The 19,169-nt window shown below is 40.9% G+C and overlaps 1 protein-coding gene across 1 annotated transcript; it reads right to left on the bottom strand.

Moving 5' to 3' along the window:
- Nucleotides 1-5,715: 5,715 nt before the first annotated feature.
- Nucleotides 5,716-17,874, bottom strand: LOC133317452 (protein SRG1-like). Its single transcript, XM_061519320.1, has 4 exons — nucleotides 17,664-17,874; nucleotides 7,389-7,639; nucleotides 6,659-6,983; nucleotides 5,716-5,955 (listed from the first exon to the last, which is right to left on the bottom strand). The coding sequence occupies exons 1-4, from the start codon at nucleotides 17,745-17,747 to the stop codon at nucleotides 5,716-5,718; spliced, it is 900 nt and encodes a 299-aa protein (XP_061375304.1). The 5' UTR covers nucleotides 17,748-17,874.
- Nucleotides 17,875-19,169: the final 1,295 nt, after the last annotated feature.

Raw genomic sequence — 19,169 nt, 5'->3', positions numbered from 1 at the left:
AGCAAGAGACTCTAAATCTCATCTTCAGAGAAACCCAGAAGTTCTGGAATCCTACCATGGGGCAATGACTCCACCCAGGGACCAAAGAATGGTAGGAGGGAAAGCTGCTGCTCCCTCCACGCTTAGCAAGATATTCCTGCATAGCTGGCCCCACTGAACAGCAATCGAATGAGTCGAAAGCTTCATCAAACTCCTCCTCCTTAACCTCTACCCCCAACCCAGGAACGTCCATGGCTTTTACCGTGCCCAGGAAAAGAAGAAGAAATGGTGTACAAAGAAGCACAAAGAATATCAAAGGAGAAAGAGTGAGACACTATACCTGAGAAGTTATGCAAACAATGAAGAAGCTTTAAGGTAAGGAAGAAGAAGCGCAGAGTAATAGAAGTAACAGTATATCAATAATCAGCGTGAAGAAGACCCTCAAGAGAGAGCAAGTCCCCTTTTTAAAGAAAAAAAGAGTGCAAGGTGGCACTCACACGAATTGCCCCTTGACATTTCGACCGTCAGATGTCGTAACCGTCATTAACGGGCGGTTGTGATGAGAGGCACGATAGTAACTTCAAGGTGATATGACACCAATCACGTCGCATTAATGCGCCGTGCCTTGAAACAATACAACTGCTTGTAATGATGGAGGGTCCATCATTACAACATGCACGAAAATCGAAGAGACACCCTTCGCGTCAGAAGGACGAAAGACCTGAAGTACCCCTGGAAGAATGAAGGACAAAATTGTTGGTCTTCTAATACCAATCAAAGACGCCCAAAATCCCTAACTAGGCGACATCAGCCAAAGAACGCCCAGTAATTACGATCGGGCACCAACGCGGGTCTGCTACGATATTAAGGCAGCGGCACCGCTCATGAATCGCCCTAAAGGTAACCCAGAGACAATATCTTAGCACCATCCAACGCATCCTACCAAGCTGGGGGGGCTCCTGTTCCGGATGGCCCAAGCACTAGTACAACCCAGCTGGCCAGGCCCAATCCTCAGCCCCAACCCACGTCAGCCCTAAGGGCTGACGTGGACTCTCGCGCCCTCCTACCTTGCAGCACGTCCAAGGGATACACCGAAATATCCCATCTCGGGACGCTAACCACCAAAGGCAGCAGCCACAGGCACCATAAAGGGAAACTACCCTCTGCCCAGTGCTGACATCGCCAGACGCAGAAGGCGCAACGCTGCCCAAATGGCAGCTCCAAACACGCCCAACACTGCTATCATGGGAGTACATCCCAAGCAGGGTTGACCCCTCCTCACCAACCCACACCATTTTCCCTATAAATAGCCCCCATGGGCACAGCTTAAAGGATTTTATGTATCGTTATATTGCCCATTTACTTTGAGTCCTATTGTTTACTGCACTTACTTATTGTCTTGCCATTGCTTGGCATAATACCTCTTAGCCTGGTCTGTACCTAAGCTAAGGGTATCTCTCATACAGTGACTCATCCTTAAAGGGAACATAGTGGTCTTATAGATCCCAACGGTACAGTTATAAATTGTAAGTCTGGCTTGATTCAAATATATGAATATTTTAAAGCATAATTTATCGGAAACTATACGGTCATTAGATTTTATTTTCATTAACGCTGAAAAAATTCATAACATGCAATAAATCAGGTCGATATGGGCCTTATGGTAAAAGTAACAAGACACGTCATGGATTATGGTATCTCGCTAATACCGTTTGACAAACCAATTCTCTCAAATGCTGTTTTTTTTTTTTTTGGTATCCTAACTCTCTCAAATAATTTAGTTATTAGGTGAAAATATGTTAGAGAATTTACAAAAAAAAAAAAAAAAATATGTTAGAGAAAATGTTATATTTTATATTAGGGAAAAGTTATGACTTTTGACCCTTCTGCCCTTTATTAATTAACTAATAACTATTTTGCCCCTTACTCAGAACTATCTACCAATCTGCCCCTCTTTAATTGATTAAATTGAAAACTTAATCGATTAAATAGTCAAAACTGAAAAAAAAATGGTCGACTTGTCAATTTAATCGATTAAATCTTCAATTTAATCGATTAAATCTTTAATTTAATCGATTAACAATTTAATCGATTAAATCTTTAATTTAATCGATTAAATCTCCCTCTTAATTTATTTAATCGATTAAAACTTATATTTAATCGATTAAATATCTCAAATGAGCGTGAAAATATTGATACTAACTCGTAAAATGGTAACTCTTAATAAAACGCAATCAGCTCTTATTAAATACAAAACACAATCAACTCCTATTATTAAATACAAAACACAATCACCTCATATTATTAAATACAAAACACAATTAGCTCCAATTAAATACAAAACGCAATCAGCTCTTATCAAATCGCAATCAGCTCCTATTAATTACAAATCGCAATCAACTCCTATTACATTAAATTCAAAATTCAAAATTTAAATAACAGCCAATACACAGATCCTATTACATTAAATTCAAGATTCAAATCACAACAACCAATAAAGGTCAAATCTCCTCCATAAACAAAAGGAGTTGATTACGAATCTTGAATTAATGTAATACTTAGCAGAATCTTCAATCAGTTTTTCGTGCATTGGATGTTATTTGAATTTTGAATTTTGAATTTAATGTAATAGGAGTTGATTGCGATTTGTAATTAATAGGAGTTGATTGCGATTTGATAGGAGCTTATTGCGTTTTGTATTTAATTGGAGCTGATTGTGTTTTGTATTTAATAATAGGAGGTGATTGTGTTTTTGTATTTAATAATAGGAGTTGATTGTGTTTTTGTATTTAATAATAGCTGATTACGTTTTATCAAGAGTTGTCATTTTACGAGTTGATATCAATGTTTTCACGCTCATTTGAGATATTTAATCGATTAAATATAAGTTTTAATCGATTAAATAAATTAAGAGGGAGATTTAATCGATTAAATTGAAGATTTAATCGATTAAATTGAAGATTTAATCGATTAAATCTTCAAGTCAACCATTTTTTTCCAGTTTTGACCATTTAATCAATTAAAAAGGGGCAGATTGGTAGATAGTTCTGAGTAAGGGGAAAAATGATTATTAATTAATCAATAAGAGACAAAAGGGTCAAATAGACGAAAAGTTATAGTTACTACTTTTTTCTTACTACTTGTTACTTTTCAAATCTTAACCATTGATTTCCGTCAATCTAACAGTTATAATTTATTGGGTCGCACTTATTAATTAATTATTAATTCTAATAAATTATAGCCGTTAGATTGGCGAAAATCAACGGTTAAGATTTGGTAGTAATAAATAGTAAGAAAAGAAAGTAGTAACTATAACCTCTCCCTTTATATTATATCTCTAAGAATTAGATAAAATGTTAGACCGACCAAGTCTAACTCAACTCGAAATGCTAATGCAAGATAAGAGGATTAGGGATGGCAAATCGGATCAACCTGACGCGACCCGATCCAATTTATTTACAACTCGAGAAAATAAATTGAGTTAGGGTTGGATCGAAAAAAAATAAGCCAAAAAATCCAACCCGATTCGGGTTAGGATTGGCTTACGGGTTGACTCGAAAAAAATTGGGAAAAAAATAGCCTAAATAAATGAAAAAGCATGATAATTAAAGTAAGATAAAAAAAAATGTTAAATCTTAAAAAAATGAATATGATATAAGATAATTAAAATTGCTACACATAAACTTACATAAAAAAAAGTTTCTACTTTCTTTGAACAAATCTGACTCCCTTATTATTCTTTTATATATTTTTAATAAATAAATAAAAGATAACCAGCGAGTTGACCCGTTTGATATGTTGGTTGGCTCGATTTTTTTTCAAGTTGGCTCCGGTTATCAGCTTATTTTTGCCAACTCAACAGGCTCATTTTTATGCGAGTTACGAGTCAACCAAACGGGTTGGCTCATTTTTGCCATGGAAAAATATACTCTTATGTTGTATGAGAGAATTTTTTTCTCCTACACATACATCGATTTTCATGTTACTTTTTTTATCATTTTTTTATTTTTCTATAGTGGTTGGGTCTCTCACATGAATATCTCTATTGCATGAGAGATATCTCTCCTTTCTATTGCATGAGAGAAATCTCTCCTTTCTATTGCATGAGATTAATAAAGCTCTTTTGCCATTCCTATGCTCAATCCTTATCAAGGGTACTTACCAATATATTTAGCGGATATGACATCTCATAATACCCGCTCTCATACTCAGGATAATTTATTTGGAGTATTATCTCTTAACATCTCCCCGCATGGCTTGGAGAAGTTATTTGGAACATAAAGGGTGTGCCCCACAATAATATGTTAGATTTTTGTCTGTTATCTCATGGTTTCCAAAAAAACAAAAAAAAAAAGTTGTTTCTTTTTTTATTTCCCATAATAAAAATTAGGAAAAAAAGTTTCCGATATTACTTTAGATAACTTTATCTAATATTCATCGAAACGACGTCGTTTTGGGGTTGAAAAATTAAAAAATTAGAGTGATAAAACCTATTATAACCCTGAAATAAATTAAAATTACAAAAATACCATGATTTCCGTCCCAAAATGACGTTGTTTTGATGAACATTAGATAAAGTTATCTAAAGTAACATAAAAAAAAACAAACCCTAAAAATTAAACCAATTCATTTTCGGAAACAAAAAGATAAATTGAATTTTGTCAAACATTGGTTCTAACTATTTCTATTCCCCGGAATAAAAATTTAAAAAATAAAATTAATTATGAAAAGATTGTCATGCAAACTCGAAGTTTGCAAGAGACTTGAACCTCTGCAGGTGGCTCAGGACAAGATATATGATAAGCTCTAATACCATATAGCAAATCAACTCTATTACAAATTCAAATTGTTAGATAAAGATACATAAATAATTTTATATTATATTTCTCACATGACCTTCGCAGGAGAACTGTTTGGAATTGAAACATAGATAATGCATATCGCTCACCAACTTGTAATGAAATCAATTTTTTTAAATTAAAAAAAATGAAGATAGGAAAAATGAAACTCTAGACCACTTGTAATAGAGGGTCTAATACCAAGTCATCTCAAAAGTTTGAGTTGTTATGTGCTCTCTAAAGCACGTGAGTTATTTTTTTATATCTCTTAAAATTTTAATTATTTTTAATAAATATAAAACATGCATGAAAAAATAAATATTCATAAATGTGTCCCCATGAATCTCGGGTAATTATAATTGAACATTTTAAATAATTTTTTTTAATTAAACTGATAATTATTCAGATTGATCCACCTTGAAAGCAAGAAAAATATTAACATACTTTTTTGAGAAATTCAATTTTTCCCAAAATTATTTAAAACAAAATTGGCAGAAAGAAATTGAGACTCTTTGGTATTTTCTTTTAAAACAAATATCATACTGCCTTTTTGAGATTACAGAATTTATTCCAATGTTATATACAAGTAATTAAAAAAGTTATAGACTGCTTACCAAAAAAAAAAAAGTTATAGACTTAGAAAAGTTACAAACTAATACAAATTATATAGACTTATACAGGTTACAGAAATTGAAATAAAACATACAATAGTTACAGATTTTTACTACTCCTGTAACTTTTATTACTCAATCTCTAACTTTTATTTGATGGTTCAAAATTTAAAGAAAATAAAGATAAAGAAAGATTACGCCGCGAAGATTTTCTTTCTTTCTTTCTTTTTATCAAAGTAGAAATTATGTAAGGTACAATAAAAATGGTATATAAATAACATTATTAATCACAGTTTGAGACTATCAATGAAAGATTCATCAAGCTTTCTATTGAAGAAGCTGCTGAAGTACTCTGCATGTGTCAACTTCTTATACAGAGGTAAGTTTCCTTTACCAATTAGATCGTCAGCAGGTCCAACGTCTATAGAAGGGCTTGGATAGCAGAATGTCACTATTGATAACCTTTCCTTCAGCTTATTTACTACAGCTCTGTGCTCTGGGGCCTTGTATATCCCATTGCTCATTACCTGCGAAATAGAAAAACAAGCAACATCAATCTCAGGCTTTTGATTTCATAGAATTTTTGCTTTCGAGTAAACATCATTTTCCAAATAACAGATGCAATGGCAATTCTGGTTCAAATATAATGCCATAAAATGATTTTTATCCAAAAGAGGACAAGTTAGAGAAGTGGTAAAGGTATTCCAGTGTGACTCAGAAGTTAGGAGGTCTTAATCTTAGAAACAATCTCTTTACAAATATGCAACGGTATGGCCAATACAAAAATTGCCTTCACCCCAACATTTGCTAGTTTGGGTTTAATTGAAATCACTATATAAGGTTAATTTTGCAGTCGAATGAGTTAGGAGTAAGGGTGTGCATAGGTCGAATTGAATTGAATTTTTTGAAAAATCGAACTGAATTGGTTTAAAGGTTCGGTTCAGTTCAAAATTGGTTTGGTTTGGTTAGGTTCAAAAATGATTCGAGACGGTTGGAAACCGTTCGGTTTGGTTCAAAATCAGTTCGGGTCGACTATATTCTGAAAAAAGAAAAAGAAAAAATTAAAGAAATAAAATAATAAAAATCAGTTCGGTTCGGTTCAAAAACGATTTCGTTGGATTTAAAAAAAGGTTCGGTTCTTGAATTGGATTTAAAAAGCTCGGTTCTGGTTTTTAAAAATCGATTATTTAAATTTCAATTTTTTGATTATTTTGGTAAGGAGTAACAAACCTCAATTATATGGCCCATGTTTGCAACAATAGCCCCCTCTATAGGTTCAACAGGGACCCATTTTCCATCTTTGAAGAACTGCAACCCTGGAAAATCACCACAGTCAAGCAAGAGAGAGATCCCAGAATTGTCAGCATGGGGCACAATCCCAAGAACTCTTTCGGGCTCAGGACAGGGTGGATAGCAATTCATCCTTATGTCATATAGTCCTTCTTGGAAACTCTCCGATATCTTTGTATCAGGAAGCCCCAAAGCCATAGTAATGAACTTCACAATTGAAATTGTTGTCCCCCTCATATCTTCAGAATATCTCTCTAATGTTTCCCTGATAACCATTTGCAACAGGACACCCTTACAAACATAAGAAAAGGCTGTGATAGAAATTTTGCAATGGAATCTCTTGCATAAAACAAAGATGATAGCTTGTTATGAGAGAAATAATTAGAGAAAGAAAACAGGTAAAATATTAACTAGAACAGAATATATACAATGGGTGCATATATACAAAGCATTACATCAATGTGGAGCTTGGGATATCAGTTTCATTTATAGAATAATTTTCATGAAAAATATATTTTTTCTTGAAGTAATAGACTTTCTGAACAGATCATGTAATAAACTGATAAAACTTCTTAAGGCAATGCTTCATTTGATTTATCCAAATTCTAACACCCATTGGGAATGGCATCATTATGCTATTCAGTTCAGCTATCTGGCAGTATTCATATACCTGAACTCTGGAGGGTTTTGGGGCCACAAATCCAATTTTCTGTTCTGAATGGGTAGTAGAGATTTGAGGAAGATCATGTCATTCCAATCTAGTGTTTGGTGCTCGGAAGTTACAAATGCTTGGCCATAGCCTTCGAGACTTCCTGGTTTCTGTGCCCATAGTTTTTTCTCTTGAAAAGGGAGCTCAAAAAATCTTTGAACTTGATTCCTCATATTCGTAAGGGATGCATTTGAAACTCCATGATTTACAATCTGCGGGAGAAAAAAAAAATGGAAGGAAAAAAATGTTGATGGTATTTTCCCTATATCTGACTGTTATGGACCAGAATGAGGCCCATGGTCAGTAAGGCCCATGATCAGCACATGCCCACAGGTAAGCATTATAAATAGGAGCTAAACGCCACAGGTATAACCTAATCTCTTTTTACCTAGTTACGTAGCCTAGATAGTACACACACATCTTTTCCAGGGCTAAGGCCATCAGATAGTGTGTGATCTGCTGTCCTCAAGATACCTAACTCGTAGGTATCCAGAGAAGACACCTGAATCACAGATCAATCATCCAATCCTAATTGGACACATCTGCCTAGGGCAGAACATTGGCGCCGTCTGTGGGGAACTTTTCCACGACTAACGTTGTGAAAGTCAACAAAATCGATGGTGAGAACAACAAGGAGTGGCCTTCGTCAACCCTCCACATCAAACCTCCAAGTTCCTCCTTCTGTTAGGGAAGATCCTGCGAAATCAAGGCAGCAGATGCCGCAGATCCCAGATCTAGATGCGGTGCACGTTAGTGACGTGCATTCAGATTCAGCATCAACTCCCGCGGTCAACCCAGATGCCCCGTACCTCCCAGGGTTACAGCCAATTGAAGACCCAACTGCGGAAGCCCCGGATCCACGAGTGACGAGTTTAGCTATGGCAGTCGTACTTCGAAGGATGGAGGAATTGGAACAGCGTAATGAGCTGCAACGGCAAGCGGATGCAAGACAGATCCGAGATTTGGAGGATCGGATGTGGCGCGCAACAAATCCAGACCCTGAGCGGGCCATCGCGCAGGTGGTGACAGATCTGCAAATTGCGAACCCCCAGCAGGACACTCAGGAATGCACCCACCGTCCTGCAAGGGCTAATGTCACACCCGGGTTCGTCCCACAAACCCTAGTGCACCCGGGTTCACGCCAACAGCCACGGCACCCTCCGGGCCATGGAAACGCTGGAAACAATCAGCAACCCCGGCAGGTACCAGACCCACAGTGCCCTGCCGAGATCCACCGTCAGGGGCCCATCACCCGGGCTCCAGATGACGTAACCGGGGTATACCGAAGAAAATACAACAGGGGGCAGTACAATGACAGTCCCTTCGCGGATGAGATTGTAGAAGCTCCATACCCGGAAAATCTGAATTTATCTGAGTTGATCAAATACGGCGGAACACAGGATCCGCAGGTACACTTGGATGCCTTTGATACAACTATGTACATCAAAGGGATAGAGGAACCCTTGATCACAAGGCTTTTGCAACTACATTAACCGGGGCAGCCCAGGCGTGGTTCTCGTCATTACCAGCGGGATCCATCAAATCCTTTGAGGAGTTTGGCTGGCGGTTCTTGCTGAACTTCGCCACCAGTAAGAAGCAGCCAAAGTCGGAATTCGCGTTGGGGAAAATTAAGCAACAACCAGGGGAGACGCTACAGAAGTACCTAGATCGGTTCAAGTTGGCCGCGCTCCAGGTACCCGGATTGCCAGAAAATGTTCACTTACATCTGGTGATAGCCGGGTTGCACGGAACATCCCGGTTAGCTAAGTCAGTATATAAGGATCCACCTCGGACCTTAGTGGAGTTTAACACGCGCTCCAAAAAATACCTGGAGCTCGAGCAGATGGAGTGGGAAAATGTGGACCAAAGGCAACAACCTGGTCAGGGAGACAAGCTCGGGGGCCGACGGATGAATGACCTTCGAGGAAAACGGCAGGATGATAGGCAACAAGCCAAGGGAAGGTTTGATAAATATGCCCCCTTGAACTCTTCTCGGTCGCAAATATGGCGCGAAGTCGCGTCCACCGACATGAAGAGAGTCGAGCGACCTCAGCCTCTACAGAACCAGGCTGGTTTAGATCGGACCCGGTACTGCGCATTTCACGATGGGCCGGGCCATACAACAGATGAATGTTGGGACCTTAGAGATGCAATTGAGAAGTACATTAGAGAGGGGAAGTTGCGGCAGTATTTGATCCGTACGCAGGGATGGAGAAATAGGAAGATGAGAGGCGGAAGGCTCGGAAGCCCACCCAAGGATAAGAAGTTTAGAGAGGAAGGACGAGGTAAGAAGCCAGCTAAAGAAGATGACGAATTCCAAGAGCCGGAGTTCGAATGCAACGTGATCAGTAGAGCTTTTGGGGGTGGTGGTGACACAATGAATGCCCGACGTAAATATTTGCGTGAGGTGTTTTCCATTCGAGAGCGCCCCAAGTTTAAACAGGAAGAGGAACCAGAGCAGCCGCTGTTATACTTTACAAAGAAGGAGCTCGAGGATGTAGTGCCAGGACATGTTGATGGGTTGGTGATTACAGGGACACTGGTTAATTGCAGAGTTAGGAAGATTTTTCTGGACAATGGGAGTTGCGCCGACATAATTTTATGGCATGCATTTAAGAAGATGAATTTGGATGAAGAAGATTTGAAGGCTTGCAACACGGCTTTAATTGCGTTTAATGGCCTCAACACTACTCCTAAGGGGTATATTGATCTCCGATTAACATTGGGGACTAAAGAGGCATACAAATCCGAAAGGGTGAGGTTCATTGTAGCCGACTTCCCATCCGAATACAATGTGATTTTGGGAAGACCTACAATTCATGCTTGGGACATGCTAGTCTCAACCAAGCATCAAAAGTTAAAAATGATTGGTAAGCAGGGTACGGTGCTTACCATAGCTGGGGACCAGAAGGAGTCTCGAGATTGTTACTTCAGATCTGTACGTGTGGTGGACCGAGATCCCGAAGGCGTAGCTATGATTAAGCAGAGTGGTTACCAATCTTTGAAGCGGAGCTCGGTTAATATGGTGGAATTGGATATGCGGGATGAAACTCAGATGCCGAGGCCGGAACCTGACGGAGAGCTAGAGGAGGTAACCGTGGGAGCGCCAGGACAAACAACAAAGATAGGAAAGGGGTTAATGAATGAGGAAGAAGCCCAGCTGGCCTCTTGTTTGAGGAGTTATAATGACGTCTTTGCTTGGAAATCTTCAGATATTCCAGGGATGGATCCAGAATTTTGCTGTCACAGGTTAGCTGTTTATCCCGGCTCAAAGCCAGTAGCACAGAAGAAGAGGAAATTAAGCTCAGAGCGTCGGCAGGTGCTAGAGGATCACGTGAAAGAACTACTAGAGGCCGGATTTATCAGGGTGATGAGTTGGGCGGTGGAATTATCGGAATTTGACATAACTTTCGAGAGCCGTAAAGCGATCAAGTCTCAGGCGTTGGCCGACTTCGTTCGCGAGCTCACTTCAATCCAAACGACGGATCCTGCTGGCCTGGATACATGGAATGTGTATGTTGATGGGTCTTCTAATGCAAAGGGAAGCGGAGCCGGGGTAATTATTGAAAACCCTGACGGCGTTGCAATTGAGTACTCTATGCAAATGGACTTCGAAACTTCCTACAACCAGGCTGAGTATGAGGCCCTCATAGCCGGACTGTTGCAGGCACAAGAGCTCGGAGCTCGAAAAGTAAAGGTTTACAGTGATTCTCAGTTGGTCACCTCACAAATTGAAGGAAGTTACCAGGTCAAAGGACCCCTACTGGCCAAGTATCTTGAGCATGCAAGACGAATAATGGAAGATTTCGAAAAGGCAGAGGTTAGTCACATTCCAAGAAGTGAGAACAGCAGCAGAGCGGATATATTGTCCAAGCTGGCGAGCACAAAGGGATGGGGAAACCACCAGACCGTGATTGAGCAAAGTATCCTAGAACCGACATGCATCATGCAGATTTCCCAGGTGAATGATTGGCGTACTCCCATTATTGAGTACGTCGAAAATGGAACGTTGCCTGTCGAGAGAGCAGAGGCCAAGAAGCTAATCCGAGATGCAGCGTCATACACCATAATAGAGGGACAACTTTATAAGAAAGGTATTTTCACCCCTCTGTTAAAATGTCTGAACTCGGATAGGGCCCAATATGTTCTGGCGGAAATCCATGAGGGAATTAATGGGCAACATGTTGGGGGAAAGGCGTTAGCCCGGAAGGCTCTTCGAGCTGGATACTTTTGGCCATCCATGGTCTACGATGCGAAGGACCACGTACAGAAGTGCGATCAGTGTCAGAAGCACGGCAGGAACTTGTTGGCTCCCCCTGAGGAGTTGAGTATAATCACGGCTCCCTGGCTGTTTTACAAATGGGGAATGGACCTCTTGGGTCCATTCGCAGCAGCTGAAGGCCAGCTTAAATGGTTAGTGGTGGCAGTTGATTATTTCACTAAGTGGATTGAAGCGGAACCAGTCGCGACCATCACTTCGGCCCGGATTCAACGATTTCTGGAGAGGAACATAATATGCCGGTTTGGGATTCCGGCCGAAGTGGTAACCGATAACAGGACTCAATTTGCAAGTAAAGGGTTTCAGAACCTGATGGAGAATTTCCACATCCGGCATCGCTTTGCCTCGGTTGAACACCCTCAAACAAATGGCCAAGCAGAGGCTGCAAACAAAGTCATCGTGGAAGGTCTTCGAAGGCGTATAGAGCAATCCGCCAAAGGAAGGTGGGTTGAGGAGTTATATTATGTCTTGTGGGGGTACAGAACCACAGTTCAGACTTCTGTTGGGGAATCCCCATTCAGGCTAACCTACGGGTGCGAGGCTATGATCCCGGTAGAATTGGGAGAACCATCTTGGAGAAGGGTTCAAGCCTTATCGCAAGCAGAAGAGGTGAACAGCAGCAAAATAGCCGTAGAACTGGATCTGATAGATGAAGGTCGGGTCATGGCGCACTGCAGAAATGTTAGCGCCAAGAAGCTCGTGGCTAGTAGGTTCAATAAGAAGGTGAAGCCCAGGATGTTTGAGACAAAGGACTTGGTGCTCTGAAGAGCAGATGTCGGAGGACGAAACACAGCTGATGGGAAGTTGGCTCCAAGATGGGAAGGCCCGTTCAAAATAAAAGAAAAGCTTTCAAGAGGAGCCTACGTTTTGGAAACCCTGCAGGGGAAACACCTGGCAAGAACATGGAACGCGGATAAGCTGAAAAAGTATTACAGTTGACGGAAACCTCAATGCCTTTCTTTCATCTTTCCTTTTATTGTATTACGTAATTTGAATTATGAATAAATTTGAACAACTTTTGTTTCCTCTTACAATTGAGAATACATTATGAAGCAACAGAACTAAAGTGTTTCTGCCATGGAAGATAAAACCGAGGTATTTGAACCTAACCCGCCAAATCGACGGGGTTAAGAGTTCTAGCCTTGCAAGGGAATCCGAGGTATTTGAACCCATCCAGCCCAACGGGCGGGATTGAGCGTTCTAGCTCCGTAAGGCAATCCGGAGGTATTTGAACCCGTCCAGCCAAACAGGCAGGATTGAGCGTTCTAGCCCCGTAAGGCAATCCGAAGGAATTGAACCCGTCCTGCCCAAAGGGTGGGATTGAGTGTTCTAGCCACGGAAATAGACACGAGGTATTTGAACCCGTCCAGCCCAAAGGCAGGATATAGTGTTCTAGCCCCGTAAGAAAATCTGTCGGATTTGAACCCGTTTCACCCAAAGGGTGGAATTGAGTGTTCTAGCCACGGAAATAGATTCGAGGTATTTGAACCCGTCCAGCCCAAAGGCAGGATAGAGTGTTCTAGCCCCGTGAGAAAACCTGTCAGGTTTGAAACCGTCTCACCCAAAGGGTGGAATTGAACGTTCTAGCCGCGGTAACAAACTCGAGGTACTTGAACCTGCCTTGCCTCAAGCGATGGTTAGTGTTCTAGCCCTGTAGCTCGGGACAAGGTATTTGAACTCGTTCTCCCAAGAAGGGATCAAAAGTGAACGAAGAAAACGATATATACGGAGTAAAGATATGCCAAAGCAGTATATCTGAATTTACCAAATATCATTAAGAGCAAAAAGCAGCGACCAACATGCAGCCTAGAATTCGTAAATGTCAATTTAAAAATCAAGATTACAAAATACCCCGGCATTCCGGGTCTTCAAGGTTGATCCGAGATATGGGGAAAAATTTCTCTCATTTCTTGCTCGAATTGCTATGCGGCGGCTTCCATCACCGGATTCCCGGGGGGAGGTGCATCGTTGTTAGTTTCGGTCTCCGTAGCTGACGGGAAGAACGTGTCGCCTAAGACATATCCAAAGCAATCCAGCTGGTCCGTGTTCAGGGTCACGTCTGGATTGAAGTGCTTGATTTGATTGACAGCATTGTTGAACGTAGTTTCAGCAGCGTTCTCCAGCACGGATTGACTATTGTCATAATCAGCTTGCAAATTCTTGACATCAGTCTCCAGCTTCTGGACCTGCTAATTCAAAGCAACGTTGTTCCTCTCCAACTCGGATAGTGACGACAGTTTTCCTTTGATAAAGTTTATAATGGCCTCCTTATCTGCCTCAAGGCCGAAGGAGTCCGAAATAAGCTTCATGTCAGCCTGGTATTGCTTCAAAGACGTTGCCGAAGCAGCAGCAGATATGGTCAAATTCTTATTATCTTCAACAAGCTTGTCGTGCTCAGCTCGGAGGGTATCCCTGTCAGTCTGGAGGGAATCCTTCTCAGCATGAAGCTCGGAATGCTTCTCCAGTAGAACCGAATACGGTTTCACCAAAGAGGCCGCTTTGTAAGTATACAGTTTGGCCATCTTCAGCTCTTTCACTTGGGCCTCTGACAAAATGCCGGTCCCGTAAAATTCTGGCGGCGGACGAGTCACTCCGCGCAATTCTGTCGCCACTCCGGTTGCCCACAGAGCGCCTCTCCTGAGACCGGCAAGAAGGGGTGAGGGAGCCGGACTACCATGCTCCGTAGATGTCACAACCCCGGCAACCCCAGTTGACCTTGCAGGGGCGGATGTTTGGTAATTCCCAACATCCAGCCAGCTGTCATCACTGGTTAAATCCATCACGGAGACGGCGGTTGTCGCTGGAGGAACGATGCTCGTCCCAGCAGGAGGACTCGTGGTCCGTGGTCGCTTGAGGGCATGGGATTGAGTCCGAGCAGAAGACTTCCCTCGCCAGGTAGAACGTAGTCCGGAACCTTGTCCACAGAAGGATTCATTTGGAAACCTGCACACAGGAAAACGCAAGCCGGGGTTAGTAAGTAACATACTTACAATGCAAAATATGAACATGTACGCATAAATCCATACTAGTTTGGGGAAGGTCGGATGTAGACTTTGCCACTAAGGAAGCAGCGCTCAGATGCCCTTGAGCCCCGATGTGAGCCAGCAAAGCCTTCGCGTGTGCCTTTTCCTCCGCTGACAACCCCAGCCGGTAATCTCCCGGCTTCCGCAAGTGGTGATCATATGACCAGTACAAGGGGAATTTCCCTTCCCCATTCTCGTGGAGAAACCACGGCTTGGCACCAACCTCGGCAACGACTTTAAAAAATGCACCTTTAAAGTCTTTAAAGGAGTCACTGTATACTGAAAACAATCTTCTAGACTCCGGCTTCTTTCCTCCACGACCCTGGATGCTGGTCCACCCCTTGAGCTCAGTAGGTTCGGGGGGTGTATATATTAAAAAAATAAAAGAAAAAGGGCACGGTGCTTGATACAGACAACGAAGTGCACAATTGTTCGAAGGCAACAATATAAGCCCAACCATTGGGATGAATTTGTGTGGGGGCAAGGTGAAGGTGATTCAGTAATTGAATTTTGAAAGCGGAAAAAGGGAAACGAATACCAATTTTGGTGATTAAGTCACGATAGCAGAAGAAAAATGGAGGTTCTTCGGGATTCCGTCCCGAGCAGACGGGTTCGTCTTCGGCAGGGCAAAAAGTATCAAATCCCACTGGGTTGCCTATGGGAAGCCCGGATATCTCCTCAGTCGTCATGTATGACCGGAAGCTAAGCACCTCCTCGGTCACCCAGGGAAACTGCTTACGAAGAGTTGTATCAACGGCAAAAGAGCCTTGCTCGGCGGGGCTGGTGTCGGCTTCTCGACCAGGACTTGACGAGGTCATTTCAGGGGCAAATTCTGTAGAAGGGGACTCCATCAAAACCTAGAACAACAAAAGTGGGGGATTAAAAACAGAAACAGTACGTGACAAAAAGTGTACGTACCTGAGCTAAACAAACTAGCATAAGAAGAGTCGGATGAATCATCAGAAGAAGACAAGGAAGCAGAGGCAGGATCTGGTAAGCCGGGATAATGGGTGCAACTTCCTAGCACCGCATCGGCCATAAAGTCGTTCCCTCTCTCAATAAATTGGCTGCTAAGATAGACACAGTTAAAACACGGATCTATGTTCTTAGCGCCTGGGATAATGGTTTCGGACTGAACAGGAACTTGAACCCGGGTGAGGCTTGAAGCCGGGGTAAAAGCCGAATTGGAGGAACCTAAGCCTCTACCTAGATTTGGGTTGGAACGTCGGGATGGAACAACCGGGATACGACCAGATCGTTGACGGCGTCCTCGTGTGGGAGGACGGGATGAAGAACTTCCTCCGCTTCTACTGCCGCGATAGCTCCTAAGTAGGGCGGCTTGCGTTTCGTCCTGGGTCCGAGGTATACCATACAACCAAAACCTCACGCTGGGGGAGAGGCTCTGGACGTATCTCTCCTCCTCCCGTGTGGCTTGTTCTTCATCCTCCAGTAGAATCTCATCACTACGGCCAAAAACACGAGGACAGGTGGACGTCCCTCTACCGTGCAAATTCCCCCCGGTCATGCTATTAAGGGGAGAGCAAGGCAACCCACAGTCAAGTACCCAAGGAAGAACATTGCATTAACAAGCAAAGTATCCTAAAAAGTGTGTGCCTAAGTATGCATAGCTAAAGCAAGAATACCCAGAGACAGAAAACGCGTCCCTGTCGAACATACATTCGAGCAAAAGGAAAATCAAAGCAAGAGAGGAAGAAAAACAAAGTAGGTTGGAGCGCATACCTGGTGCAAGTGAAGGATGCGAGAGGTGGCAAACGACGAGAAACTGATGAACTGAAGGAAGTCCTTTGGAATGAAATACAGGAAATGTTGAAGGAAGCCTCTAAGCGTAATGAAGCAAATAAGGTAATAAGAAAGGGAGAAGCGCAAATCAAATAGATGAAACCCGCGAAATCAAAGGTCAAGGGTAAAAGGGTAACTTCGTAAGGAAAGACAGTTGAAAGGACGCTGAGGCAGTTGCAATAAATACCAGCGGCTCGAGCAGGCGTAGTGGCACACGTCGCGCAGATATGAGAGGGCCACGTGGAGGGTTGTAATGATTGCCTGCAAAAGGAGGATTCGCTGCGGAAGAAAGGAAATCGGCAAAGCACCTTTTACCGCGGCATCCTGGAGGCTCTGTCTACTCGGCATGGCACCCCGGCATCCTGAAGGCTCAGCATACTGGGCTGGGGGGCAACTGTTATGGACCAGAATGAGGCTCATGGTCAGTAAGGCCCATGATCAGCACAAGCCCACAGGTAAGCATTATAAATAGGAGCTAAACGCCACAGGTATAACCTAATCTCTTTTTACCTAGTTACGCAGCCTAGATAGTACACACACACACCTTTCCCAGGGCTAAGGCCATCAGATAGTGTGTGATCTGTTGTCCTCAAGATACCTAACTCATAGGTATCCAGAGAAGACACCTGAATCATAGATCAATCATCCAATCTTAATTGGACACATCTGCCTAGGGCAGAACACTGACGTGCCTTTATTTCTATTAGCTTTCTAATTATACCCAAAAGGACAAATAGACACAACTTTGGCTAATGTTTTTCACTTTTTTGAGAATGTAAGTCCATGAATTATGGATATTTCAAGGGTTATTTAAAAAACAACCATAAAGAAAAAGAAATTAATGAACTGAAATGGAAATATCAAAATATAAATTGAATAGAAATGCTTCGGTTATAGATATATGTTAGATTAAACAGCTGGATCTGTTTCATATAAGCATCAATTTTGGTAGGATGCCATTGATTTTCATAGTGCAATCTCTTGAACAAAATGAGAAAATTATTCTGAATTTAGTGTAAAACAAAACATACAGGTATCTATTAACAGCATGAATACCTTAAACAAATCGAATTTTGACATATGACTACTTGAAGTAATTGAAAGCAAGAAACAAGTAACTAGTTTTTGTAGTACCTGAAAAACACCCCAATCTTTGCACGCAAGGTGAAGCTTTTGAAGCTCATCTTCTTGTGTGTCTGTGTTGAACAACTTGGCCATGTCTATCAAGGGTATGCAAAGAGATGGATCAGAAGGCTTGGTGACAATGATGTCATCTCTTATGTACCTTGGTGGCACTTTCTCTGGCCGTTGAAGTGATAGTTCTTGAACACTTGGAACTGGAAGTGATGATTTCAGGCTCTCAGGTATAGCATCCATTGCCAAATTCTCTTTCGGTGCAGTCAATGGAGGCGATAATGCACCCTGCCACCAACATATATAATATCCATTATTTGACTCTATAGTACCATTTACCAAATTAAGTATTAAGTGATCACGTGGGTTTTTGTCCTGAACTATTGTTGATAAGACGGGTTGAAACTTGACACTAGAAAGATTCTATGAATTACTGAATTTATAAGAGTATCTTAAAATTGGTTGAAAAACTAGAGGAAAGCTAATTTTAGAAAAATAAAAATATTTTAACAATTAATTAGTGTTATTACTAATGTTACTATTAATTAATTTTACCGTTAGATCGGTTATGTCGATCTAATGGTTATATTTAGTTATGATTCTTCATATTTAATATTTTATATTTATTTTCACCTTTCTATGATTATAATTTCTCATATTTAATGCTTTCACATTTGTAGTATTACTACCAATATTACTACCAATTAATTTCACCGTTAGATCGATTATGTTGATCCAACTTACTCATATTTAATGTAAAAGCAATATGAAAAATCAGAAAATAAATATAAAGTATTAAATATGAAGAATCATAACCATACAAAGATGAAAATAAATATAACTGTTTGATCAACATAAATGATCTAACGGTGAAATTGATTAATTATAACATTAGTGGTAATACTAATTGGCTGTTACAATATCCTACCCCTAATTCTTATCTCACATTGTCGTGAGATGACAAAATAAGAAGGGAAGTATACAAAAATAATAATATAAAACTAGCTATAATTGAATTGGACTAAAAATATGGAACCTGCATTTCACAATCCGCGTATATGCATTAAAATACAATCAATGCATTTTTTTAAATAAAAAATAATAATAACATGCAAAATAATGTGATATGACATTCAAAGGGATTAAGTGATATATGTTTTCATCAGTCATCATAATGGATCTAAGTTTAGAATTTGAAATATTAAAAATTAAGTGATACAATTCTTTTAAGTTTTGATGTAAGAGCATATTCAGCAAGCTAAACATCGATTTGTTTTGAAAATCTGAGTCGGCGGTTAGACCAAATATGTTTATTTAACAGGAGACATCCATTGTTTTCGATATATGCTTGAGGTAAAACAAAAGAGAAAGTCTAATAACACAATAGCATAGTTAAAAAAAAAAAAAAAAAAAAAAAAAAAAAAGGGGGGGGACCCTGCTTGCTCGTGTCATTAATACGAAAAGTAGATTTATAAATCGACATTACTTTTTCTTGCAATAACAGTG

Source organism: Gastrolobium bilobum, unplaced genomic scaffold (assembly GCF_033153095.1).
Source record: "Gastrolobium bilobum isolate Gb01-03AN ecotype WA unplaced genomic scaffold, APGP_CSIRO_Gbil_v1 utg46271, whole genome shotgun sequence".
Lineage (NCBI taxonomy): Eukaryota > Viridiplantae > Streptophyta > Magnoliopsida > Fabales > Fabaceae > Gastrolobium > Gastrolobium bilobum.
The sequence above is the reverse complement of the archived record's forward strand: the minus strand, read 5'-3'. Positions and strand labels throughout refer to the sequence as shown.